This window comes from Ranitomeya variabilis, chromosome 1 (genome assembly GCF_051348905.1).
Source record: "Ranitomeya variabilis isolate aRanVar5 chromosome 1, aRanVar5.hap1, whole genome shotgun sequence".
In the NCBI taxonomy this organism is placed as follows: Eukaryota; Metazoa; Chordata; class Amphibia; order Anura; family Dendrobatidae; genus Ranitomeya; species Ranitomeya variabilis.
The window spans coordinates 123,982,479-123,994,806 of NC_135232.1; the positions used below are offsets into that span (position 1 = coordinate 123,982,479).

Genomic DNA, 12,328 nt, shown 5'->3' on the forward strand with positions numbered 1-12,328 from the left:
ACACTATGTTCATGTCCACCCAAAGGTCCATGCATGATTGTATGATTGGACTAACCTTTTTACCCATATCTTAAAGTCTGATGTTGATAATTTATAAAATCACACTTAAATATTACTTTCCTGGATTCTGATGTTTGTTTCTATGTTTGTTTGATGGGTTTAATTCAAAATAATGTTCATCAGAGCTCAAAATGTCTAGCAGAAGGCAACCTCATCACGTAACATTAGGACCTTTCATTCCAGAGCTGAACAACCCTTTAATTGTTTTTACCCATGATTTGATTATGTTAAATGAAAAATAAAACCACAGAAACCATATAAAATGGCCTACATTTTTTAAAAGTTTATTTTAGGCTTGAAGACTAGACAATGTCATACTGATTTTACATCAACGTACATGATTTTAATATTTACAAAACATTTCAGTATTACACAGTTTGAAAAGTTGCAAAGGTTACTGTGTTTGATATTTTATACTTACTGAGATCCCTAACCATCACTGTATTTTTTTGTACGTTTTTTGTCTTTTGTCTTCAAAGCTGAATTAATTGCATCAAAAGAGAAAGTCAACATAAAACTGTAACCAGGTTTTGCAACAAGCCCTTTGGGTGAATGATCCTAACATATTTTGGGGACAAAATGTAAAACAATACGGAGCATTAAATAAATGATTCTCTGACATTTTAGATAAACTTTGTCCTGTGGTTCTGAATTAGGTCCTTAGAACATTTCACTATTTAAAGGGGTTTAATGCAAAAAAGATAAAATGGATGTTTTCTTCCAGAAACAACACCATTATTGATCATTCATTCACAGGAGTATAACCGAGATGCATTATCACACATATTCCATTGACCGCAGTATCACTGTTTCTGGAAGGCAGCATACATTTTCCTAATTCCATAGAATCTCTTAAGTACCATCATTTTTATGTTTTTCTTGTCCTGTGTAAATATAACATTAAGCATAAGCAGATGCTTTCTAAAAATGCAAGAGGAATTTTCCCAAAAAATATTTTTCCTTTCTTTTAATTTGTTTTAAATAATTCATATACAAAACCCTCTAAAAGTCAAATTTAAATACTTTGAAATCTCTCACAGTAGAAGTATAATAATTAACCAAAGAGACAAAAAAAAAACTTCCCTTTTCGGCGTTTCTGCATAGATGCGTTCATATTTTTGTCTGATACACTAAATCGGTAGAAAGATTGTTGAAGGCTTTTACATATAGATGTTAAAAAGGAAAAGAACCATAACCACATGGTGTGAAATGGGAAAATGAAGGTAAGCATGTTACTTAAACATTGCAGTACTCAAACATGTGTAATAAATGGAAAGGGAAAAAATATCATAATAAATGTGATCAAACGTTATATCGTAAAGTGCAAAGTGTGGGCGGTGTTTTTCAATATCTAATTTACAACCAAGGGTCGTTGTTATGTTTGACTTTCTCTTTAATATTGTTCACCAAGGTTGAATACAACATCATACACAATTTACATTTTTTGAAGAACATTATACAGACAGGACATAGACATCTAGTGGAATTAGATATGTAGCACAATTAAAACTAAAATTGTAAAAATAAGGATCATTTGACCTCAATAGCGGTCATAGATAAGCTTAAGAGATCAGTTCAGAAATATTAAAATCCCCTCGTTTCTCAGTCTGGCGAAACCAGAGAGAAATACTGAATGAAAATATTGGTCTAAGCCTCTTATGTCTGATTTATTTTATAACTATCTACTTTTATTAGCGTAATATTTAGTAATACTATTAGTTATATTGTTATATTTATTCATTTTTTTGTCTACTCTCTAACTTTTACTAATCTGTAAGTCTTCCTCTGGATCCCTACTTCTTGATAACTCAGAACTGCCACTTCGAGAGATGTAACTTCTAGTTTTCAATGCAAAATCTGCAACGGGGCTCCTATCTACGACCATTTATAATACTGGCATCTTCTTATGAAGCCCCCATCAGGCTCATGCGGTATCTACTGTTCCAACCAGTATTTCCTTCTGGCGTGGGCAAAGTAATGTCTTTTTTGGAATTTTATTGTAAATATAGGTCTGACGTAACATATAGTAAATTATTTCTAGTGGAACGGAAAATGGGGGTGCATACACCTAAACTAAATTGGTCAATAACTGAAGTAACCAGAACAAGTTTAGCAGATACCACCACATTATCACACTCTTTATCAACTGGTGTTACCAACGGGAAAACAATATTTTTCTTCTACACAAACACATATGTAGGTCCACAATTGGAAAAAGAATTCTGGTTGTATGTCATCAATACAATACATTTGCTTTCCATTTTATCTTATGAAGAAAGACTATGTTCAACAAATTGCAAACTAGAAGACATGCCAATCGACATATGAAAAGCATTATGTGTACAAGCCTATCAGTTTTATCATCTCTCTCCATGCTACTGTATGCTCCTAAAATAATTCAGATTAAACTAAATATATTTATGTATATTAATATATATATACTGTATCCATATGCAATTCTGCTTACTATGTAAAACTTTTTTTTAGTACTGTTCTTATGCTTTAAAAAAAGAGTTTGCAAAGAAATATAATGCCTTGGGCAAATTCAGAAGAGATTTGCTAGTCTAATATTCTTGGACGTCAGTGCATTCTATGTAATAAAGTAAAAAGGAATGAGATATTGATGTACGGTTACGTTTATGACATGCAGAAAAGAAATCCCAGTCTTTGCAACACATTTAGTATTCAGGTCATTGAGGAAGGAAATGTTTTCAACACAAGTAATAACATGCCTCAAGAACATGCACAATAGGAATGAAATTAAGAGGAAAATATGTTATTGAAGATTGGTAATTTCACAGGTGTAAATCAAATGGATTTCTAAAATCTGAGATGTAAATATTAATATTTCGATAGGCACAAGGGAAGCAATTAGGATAATGCAGTCATCCCAGAGACGTCTTATTGCTACTCTGCAGCATCGGGTTTAAAGGTGTAAAGTTGATATGAAAACAAATTTCTGTTTGCGATTTCTTTAGCTGGGGTTAAAAATCCCTATAATTGCATTTTCTTTCGTTCATAAAAATATAGACACGCAAAAGGTAACAAATGAATAAAATGATGCTGCCTCTCTTCCTAACGTATTTCAACCAGTGTGAACAACGTAGAAGAAAATGAAAACATTTCAATACAAAGGGACAGTATTTGAAGGATATTTACTGGTGGGATCATTTTAAGGGCAGGCACAGACTACCTTGCAAAAACAGTTACCAGCCTACCAAAAAGTGAGCACTTGTTCAAATGAAAATCCATTCATTTTTATTCTTTTAGGTTTTGCACAGTTTTTGAAATATTCAAATGATGATTTCTTTGTGTTGAATAGTCAGATGATGAAAGCTGTCAGTCCTCTTCAGTGCAACCTAGGAGCTCGGCTCTTAATGTGATTCGGCCATACCATGACCACGGTAGGATCCTTATAAATCTTGCATAGATCGGTGGGTCAATAACGTTCTTTCTGTGTGTGTCATTGTCAAAATTTCCCTGAAAGACCTGGAAATAATAAAAATATATATCAATAGAAGATACTATATATGTTGAGTTAAGATAGATAATATTGCAAAATAGGCTAAGGAAAGATGAACGTAACGATTTTGTTGGGACTGGCCAACCAAGTAATGTGTATTTAAGAGGTTTTCTCATCTTCTACTGAAGAAAATTGCTTTCTAAGCTTTTTGATTGCTTGGAGGAGATATGATTCTGTTTGACCGTTTGACCCACAGGCATCATACTGATGGCCAAACCTTGCACTGTCCGATGCTGCTATATGAGGCCTCCTTGCCGCTCCGCACCGGAGAAGAGCAGTTACACTGCAGCTGGCTGGGATCGGCACAACCAATGCGCAATAGCATTCTATCCAGCTTAACAGCAGCGCATACAAGCTCTATTGCGTGCATGTTAGACTGCAGTGATGGCCAGTAACCTTTGCAATGAGCAGTAAACCATTAAATTAAAAAAATCCATTCATTCTTAAGAAATATCTTAAGAAGATATTTAATAACAGGAAAATTGAAAAATTGTTTTTTTACAAGCATTTTGCAATTTCATACATTAATGAACATGAAAATAACCCTTGAAGTGTTTGGCCATAGTTTATTATAGCCTTTGTCCTAGAAAATATGGATTTAATCTCCTGAGTATAAGATGCTGTTAATGGTATCTAGCAATGTTTTATTTCCCCTACCCTTATTAATGGAACCCATCATGTCCAGAAATGAATTTTACCTGCAGATTAACTGCAGGTAAATAGCATGAAAATCACATAAGGCTGTATTCTATTTTTTTCTACAGCCAACACCTGCTCTGTTGGTATTAAAAAAGAATATGCTGCTTCACTGGAGAAGCAGCAACAGAAAAAAAAAAGCTTCTATACTTCTTGTAGTCGCTCGCATTCAGTCATTGGAGAAAGTATGGCGTTATCACAGTTACCACTCACTACACTTTCTTCTTGGCTCTTTAATTGACAGCTTGCTCGGCACATATGCGCAGAGTGATTGCAGCTGCGCTCACAGTATAGTGAGCAGTGACTTCACTGCCAGACTGACTGCAAGTGAGTGGTTAAAGCAAAGTTTTCTTCCTGAAGATGTTGAGGCATTCTAATATTATTTAATGCTATTCACCTGCAGATTAATCATATTTACAAGTTTCCCAAAATAATGTCAAATATTGCCAAAATATTAGGCACAGGAAGGAGTTAATAATAGTCTAAGCTGTATTATAGTAATTCTGGTGGCACACGAGTGCACTTCCTGTCTTAGCAGTGGACACTGCAGACTCTCACACAGGGCGCTTCCACACAGATCTACTCTATCCTGATGACTGATGAAGGTCAGGCATTGACCGAAACGTCTCATTTTTCTGGAATTTCTTCATTCAATAAATAAGTTCTTAAGCACCTCTATATGAGTGTCAAGTATTTCTACATCTAAGCTGTATAAAAGACACAGCAAAAATAGCTGGAGCACTTCCTTTATGCTTAGACATTCAGACAACAGGTAAATTCACACTGGGAAAGGCTTTTGATATTAAATTGTACAATTATGCTGTAATTATGCACATTGAATTGATTAGTTTGTTGAAACATACATACAGTATAGTGTTCATTACTGGGTCACAGTAGGCTGAAATCACTTACTGTATACTGTACAAAGTCACAGATATTAAGACTGGAAGATTCATTCAATCAACATTGGCATTTCATTAGCAAAACATATGTGTTAGGGAAGTGGATGTGTAGTAGAACCTCTCTGAAGTAGATAGCAGTACTACGGGTCTTACAATGATCTGTGTCAGGAGGAGCTACTCTTTTGGCACCATGTAAGGACAGCTCTATTTGTATAAGGTGGTGCCATGTGTATACTGAACTGGACCCACAAGAAACTCATGACTTCAGTAGAGATGGGTAAACCCGATCAGCAAAGTTTGGAGTCCGTATCGAACATCTAGTGTTTGTGCCCGGACTTCTCCAGGGACTCTGTGTTACTCCTCAGGTTAAGCACACCAAACACCGGGTGTTTCTCACGCTGTCAACTGCATGACTGCAGCTCCCACGCTGTCATCTGAGCTCACAACTGTGACCGGAGGGAAAAAAGTTTACCTCCAGTCACAGAGGTATTACTCCCATCAGCCTAAACCTGCTGTCATTGATAACATCGAAAGCAGGTGCCGCTGATGGGAGTATTCATCAGATGGCACCTGCACTATAAATAAATATATTTTAAAAATGGCGTAGGTTCCCCAGTATTTCTGGTAATCAGCCACGAATGATCTTACCGCCGATCAGAGGCAGTTTTTGCTGTGCTGTCATGCAGATGAAAGCATGAAAAACAACGGATGTTCGGGTCCCTCATTCATGGGAATGAGGTCCATGTTTGGGTTCAGGTACTGTTGTAGTACCCAAACTGAACTTTTTGAACTGTTCTGCCAAACCCCAGGGATTTGCCCATCACTAGTCCTCAGCATAGAAAATAATTTGCAGCTTTCATCTCCTATTTTTGACTTAGGACTTGCTGTTTTAAGTCTTATTTCTGTGATTAGTTTTCTTTAGCCATTATTGTTTAAGCTATACAAGCCGCTTTTGTGCAATCTAATATTAAGCAATCACCCCCTCCATGAATTGATAGGTTGCGAATGTTTGCCTCATCAATATTTTTCACCTGTGTTGCCACCATCTTTACTACATGGGTTTGCTGCATCCTGAGAGTGCATTAGTTTTGAGACCTGGGCAGGTAAATACTGCTGCCCCTTTTTTGCTGTATTAATTCTTGAATTTTTGGAGTATTTTTAGTCCTCTTTTAGTGGCTTTGTTATTAAGTTTAGTGTTAGGACTCGCAAGTGCGAGGACCTTGACGCGGGTTGCGAGCTTGCATATCTTGGCCAAAATATTGATGAATAACTCATATATTATGCATATACACTCACCGGCCACTTTATTAGGTACACCTGTCCAACTTCTTGTTAACACTTAATTTCTAATCAGCCAATCACATGGCGGCAACTCAGTGCATTTAGGCATGTAGACATGGTCAAGACAATCTCCTGCAGTTCAAACCGAGCATCAGTATGGGGAAGAAAGGTGATTTGAGTGCCTTTGAACGTGGCATGGTTGTTGGTGCCAGAAGGGCTGGTCTGAGTATTTCAGAAACTGCTGATCTACTGGGATTTTCACGCACAACCATCTCTAGGGTTTACAGAGAATGGTCCGAAAAAGAAAAAAAATCCAGTGAGCGGCAGTTCTGTGGGCGGAAATGCCTTGTTGATGCCAGAGGTCAGAGGAGAATGGGCAGACTGGTTCGAGCTGATAGAAAGGCAACAGTGACTCAAATCGCCACCCGTTACAACCAAGGTAGGCCTAAGAGCATCTCTGAATGAACAGTGCGTCGAACTTTGAGGCAGATGGGCTACAGCAGCAGAAGACCACACCGGGTACCACTCCTTTCAGCTAAGAACAGGAAACTGAGGCTACAATTTGTACAAGCTCATCGAAATTGGACAGTAGAAGATTGGAAAAACGTTGCTTGGTCTGATGAGTCTCGATTTCTGCTGCGACATTCGGATGGTAGGGTCAGAATTTGGCGTAAACAACATGAAAGCATGGATCCATCCTGCCTTGTATGGAGCATCTTTGGGATGTGCAGCCGACAAATCTGCGGCAACTGTGTGATGCCATCATGTCAATATGGACCAAAATCTCTGAGGAATGCTTCCAGCACCTTGTTGAATCTATGCCACGAAGAATTGAGGCAGTTCTGAAGGCAAAAGGGGGTCCAACCCGTTACTAGCATGGTGTACCTAATAAAGTGGCCGGTGAGTGTATATCTTTCGCACTTCATTTTTCAGGGTGCTGTCAGGCTCATAATTTTTGGCATTGTAAACTAGGGTGTCTGTTCTCATGGGATGCACCTAGTGCAGGACAGCCCGCTTAATCTAATAGTATGGCCATCACTAATAGGTTGTAAGCCAGACACTGTGCATTACCTGTGTGTGAGAAGCACCCTATACAAGCCATTTTTGTGCAATCTAATACTAAGCAATCGCCCTCTCCATGAATTGGTAGTTTGAGTGTGGTTGTCTCATCAGTATTTTGAACCTGTGTTGCTGCCATCTTTACTACATGGGTTTGCTGCATCCTGAGAGTGCATTAGTTCTGATTACTCAGCAGGTAAACACTGCTGCCCCTTTTTTGCTGTATTAAATTTTAGAATTTTTGGAGGATTTCTAGTCCTATTTTTGTGGCTTTGTTAATAAGTTTAATCTGAAGGTTAATAGCATTCTGAAACCGTTCGGCCACCTCTCTAAAAGCTTGGCTGCCAGGAGATGGTGAATTTTATTCCTCCCAGGTTTTCAGTCATCGTTCAGTACACAGTGAGCATTGCACGAGTCGCCTTTCAGTCAGTGCCGGGAGGGGTGTTTACTATGTACTGAGCAGTGACTGAAGCTGTGCCAGCTATGCCTCTATGACTGAAAACCCAAGGCTGCAGGGAGGAACAAAGATCATATCCTCCCAGTAACTGGGTTTTCAGGGCGGCGGCCGCACAGCTTCAGCATGCTATTAATCTCTAGATTATACCAATATCTGAAGGTTAATAGTGTTTTTTTATATAACAGGTTCCATTTAAGAGGCACCCACCACTTACTGTATATACTCGAGTATAAGCTGACCCGAGTATAAGTCGAGACCCCTAATTTTGCCACAAATAACTGGGAAAACTTAATGACTCGAGTATAAGCCTAGGGTGGAAAATGCAGCAGCTACCAAATGTCAAAAATAAAAAGATACCAATAAAAGTAAAATTAATTGAGACATCAGTAGGTTAAATGTTTTTGAATATCCATATTGAATCAGAAGCCCCATATCATGCTCCATACAGTTCATGATGGGCCCCATAAGATGCTCCATATTAAAATTTGCCTCACATAATGCTGCACAAATGCTGATTATGGCCCCATAAGATGCTCCATAGACACATTTTCCCCATATAATGCTGCACAAATGCTGATTATGGCCCCCATAATATGCGCCATAGACACATTTGCCCCATATAATGCTGCACAAATGCAGATTATGGCCCCATAAGATGCTCCATACAGACATTTGTATCATATAATGCTGCACAAATGCTGAATATGGCCCCATAAGATGCTCCATAGACACATTTGCCCCATATCATGCTGCACAAGTGCTGATTATGGACCCATAAGATGCTCCATAGAAATATTTGCCCCATATAACGCTGCACATGGCCCCATAAGATGTTCAATAGAGATATTTGCCCCATATAACGCTGCACATGGCCCCATTAGATGCTCCATAGAGATATTTGCCCGATATAACACTGCACATGGCCCCATAAGGGGGTCCTTAGAGATATTTGCCCCATATAATGCTGCACGTGGCCCCATAAGATGCTCCATAGAGATATTTGCCCCATATGCTGTTGCTGCGGTTTAAAAAAAATGACATACTCACCTCTCATCGCTCAGGCCCCCGGCACTTGCTATATTCACCTGTCCTCCATTCCACCACCGAGCGTTGCTGTGTCTTCCCCGTCCTCCACACTGATGCTCAGGCAGAGGGCGGCGCGCACACTAATGGCGTCATCGCGCCCCTCTGACCTGAAAGTCACTGCAGAGGATGCAGAAGACACAGCGGCACCGACGATGGAACGAGGAACAGTTGACTATAGAGCACTGCCCCCATCATACCCACCTTCTCCTGGTGCGGTCCCTAGACATCCCTGGTTCTCTGGGCGCCGGCAGCTTCTTCCTGTATTGAGCGGTCACATGGTACCACTCATTACAGTAATGAATATGTGGCTCCACCCCTACGGGAGTGGAGTGGGGTCCATATTCATTACTGTAGTGAGTGGTACCATGTGACCGCTCAATACAGGAAGAAGCTGTCAGCGCCCGGAGAACGAGGGACGTCCAGGGACCGCGCCAGGAGCAGGTGAGTATTATTAGACAGCTGCCGCTCCCCCTGCCCTGACGACCCCTGGGAATGACTCGAGTATAAGCCGAGAGGGGCAATTTCAGCCTAAAAATATGGGCTGAAATTCTTGGCTTATACTCGAGTATATACAGTAATTAATTGGGTGCATCTTCTTAGTTGACTGTACTTCGTAAGTAATACTGTAATGATAATAATAACAATAATAATTTTATTTTTATAGTGCCAACATATTCTGCAGCACTTTACATTTTAGAGGGGATTTGTACAGACAATAGACATTACAGAATAAAAATAATCACATAAATCAACAGATATCAAGAGGAATGAGCATCCTTCTCGCAAGCTTACAATCTATGAGGAAATAGACAGACACGAAAAGTGGATGGTAACAATTGCTTGCCTTGTACGGTCCAGTGATCATTGTAATAAATAGGGTGTACATGTGATACTGCAGAAACCGGTAACTGACCAGTATGTGTAAAAATACAGACACAAAGGGTTATTAATTGCATGAAGGGTGTAAGCGCAGATAATACGAGGGTCCTGGTTTTGAGGAAAATTTTGAATGGGCAAAAGAGGGTTAGTTAGATAAATATGTTGAGTCGACAGGCCAGTTTGAAGAAATGCATTTTTGAGGCCCGCTTAAAACTGTGGGTCTTGGGGATTAATTGAATTTGCCTTGGTAGTGCATTCCAAATAATTGGCGCAGCATGTGAGAAGTCTTGGAGATTGGAGTGGGAGGCTTGGTTTATTGATGATGTTAATCTTAGGTTATTAGCAGAACAAAGAGCACAGGTAGGGTGGTAGACTGAGATGTAGGAGGAGATGTAAAGTAATGCTGAAGCATGGAGCGCTTTGTGGGTGAGAGTGATACGTCTATATTGAAGTCTGTAGGGGGTGGGTAACCATTACAACGACTGGCACAGGGTAGAGGCATCAATGTAACAGTTGGCAAGGAATATGATCCTGGCTGCTAACTTTTTATGAATTTGTTGGGCGGGTACTGTTACCCCACATGCTGCCATGCGTTGCCCACTTTTGCGACTTTTAAAAGTGTTTTATGTCAGAAACCTGCAGATTAGCCCCATATTTGCAGGTTAATAGAGTTTTTTTTTCATATAATAGGCTCCCTTAAAATAATTTGGAGTTTTGTATCATTCTATACCACCACGTTTCTTTATTAACACTGGCATGTACAATGCCTTAATGTATCGGGCCCTATGTCTGAAGTAGAAAAAAAAAACTAGTTTCCACCATTTACTTTATTAATGTTTATTGAAATTATTTTAACACAACTATACTAAATTTAGGCTGCACTTCCCAGGCTACAGGGATTTGAAAAGTGCAGTGGAGTGTCTTGAAATGCAAATGTTATGTTCCTCCTTAATGGTATCTTGCTTAAAACAGAAGAGCACATTTGTAAGTAAATCTGAGTTTCTTGAAAAAAATATACCAAAACAATTCTTTAAACATAACTGTGAATGATAGAATACCCAGTAGGAAACAGTTGTTGTTCTAAACTCTTTCTTCAAGGCAATCGTCAGTTAGATAGCAGCTGGCTTAAAACACACTGATGGGTCTGGGAAGTTAATATTTCTCAAAAGATGTATAATTCTATTCTTGAAGACCATATGGTAACAAAACACATGCGACTACATGGCATTAATCCATCTAAGTGACAGTTATATATAGCCATGCTAGACATTTAAGAGATCTAGTAACTCTAACTTAATATACCACATTAAGCTGGTTACTTTATTTCATCTGGAAACCTCAATAAGTAAAGTCAATGAAAAAAAAAATCACTTCCTATTTGCTTTATTTCAATAGCATTCTTTTACCAGTTATTTTTTCAAAGCAATGTTCTTATAAAAAGACTCAAAGGAGCATTTCCATCTGAATATGTAATGTCTTATTGCTAAGATATTCCAACACTTAACTCCTTTGCAACCATAAAACTTTTATTTACGTCTTAAGGGCAAAAGGTGTGCTTCGGGTGGGCTTAGGAACTGAGTGGACATCATGCTCAGCAGATGCAGACTGTTGTATAAGGAACATCTGCCTGTAAAGTGGCCAGAACTTTCTTGGATCATTGCTATTTAATGGGGTATTCTTAAGTTCTTAAATTGCATAGCATGAAAATAAGCAAGTTTGCAAATGACTTGCTTTTCTATCTGTTATCATTCTCCTGCAATGACAGTTCTTATATTTTATAGTTTACAACTGGTTTCCTTAGAGCCCAACCTTCAGACCCTCACCCAGAGTATAGTAGTTACAATTCAGGAGAGCAGTTAACTCTATTCATCCCAATTAGCTCTCAGCAGCCCATTAATTTCCATTCAGCAGTTATCTGCTCCCTTCACTCCCCTCCCTCTGATCTTCTGATGGTATAAATCACCTTCTCTGCACCTTTCACAGCAAGTCTCCTAATCATGGCTCTCACTGTTCATAGCTGTATGTTTCTTCAAATGCCATGCAATCTCTACGGGGAAATACAGTGACAACAATGCACATGCTCTAGAACAAACTGCTGTATGTATTATAGATTATAACAGATCTTGTGCTAAGCTTTATAATTCTACTAATACTATAGTTCTATTCATGAGAGCTGTCAGTCTAGGAGGAGAGCCTGCCCTGTAATAAATTAGGAAGTAAGGAAACTAAGAAGAGTACAATGCTCTGAATTTCTCAAGAGACAACTTAAGAATACCCCTCTAACCACTTTAATGCCACTGTCAATCTCTGGCAGCAATATTCACGATATTCGCCTTACATGTACTGCAAAAGTCGGAATCGGGTATGCAGCGCCCCAGAGTCCTG

The 12,328-nt window shown here is 38.8% G+C and overlaps 1 protein-coding gene across 1 annotated transcript in view; it reads right to left on the reverse strand.

Moving 5' to 3' along the window:
• Positions 1 to 318: 318 nt before the first annotated feature.
• Positions 319 to 12,328, reverse strand: part of EDIL3 (EGF like and discoidin domains 3) — a 956,986-nt gene continuing 944,976 nt past the window's right edge. Inside the window, exon 10 of the mRNA XM_077288684.1 lies at positions 319 to 3,549. Within this exon, the coding sequence (XP_077144799.1) occupies positions 3,400 to 3,549 (150 nt within the window). The 3' untranslated portion in view covers positions 319 to 3,399. The remainder of the gene's footprint in view (positions 3,550 to 12,328) is intronic.